Source organism: Penaeus monodon, chromosome 15, assembly GCF_015228065.2.
Source record: "Penaeus monodon isolate SGIC_2016 chromosome 15, NSTDA_Pmon_1, whole genome shotgun sequence".
NCBI classification, from domain to species: domain Eukaryota; kingdom Metazoa; phylum Arthropoda; class Malacostraca; order Decapoda; family Penaeidae; genus Penaeus; species Penaeus monodon.
The window spans coordinates 15,569,760-15,570,124 of record NC_051400.1 but is presented as its reverse complement, the minus strand read 5'-3'; the positions used below and the strand labels follow the sequence as shown (position 1 = coordinate 15,570,124).

Genomic DNA, 365 nt, shown 5'->3' with positions numbered 1-365 from the left:
CTTGGCCTCCCACAATCTTCTAGACCGGTGTGCGTGTCATTTACGACTGACACGGTGCTTGACAAGTTAACTGTGTCTTCCAGCGATCCTGTGGAACGATTGACGAGCTCCGTGACTGATCACCACTGCTGCTTCGGAACAGCGACCTGTGCGAACAAATTCCAAGGCCGCCGACCTTATAAGTCACCTGTGCGACCTTCTTTCCTTCTCGTCTGCAAGGACCGAGACTCCCTGCATCATCGCCGTCGAGACTTCGTCTTCAGCATCACCCACCGCAGCCGGATCGAGGACGATCCTGGTTAGATGGCCGAGCGGCTTAATGGCCTCTCTCCGCTACTCACCTTCGACTTCCCACGGTACACAGT

General features: G+C 55.6%; 1 protein-coding gene across 1 annotated transcript; it reads left to right on the top strand.

The window, feature by feature from the left end:
• Positions 1–57: 57 nt before the first annotated feature.
• LOC119582118 lies at positions 58–365 on the top strand (the record flags this gene model as incomplete). Its single annotated transcript, XM_037930356.1, is given in 1 exon segment — positions 58–365. A coding segment is annotated over 1 exon segment (246 nt), but the record flags the coding sequence as incomplete, so codon positions are not given.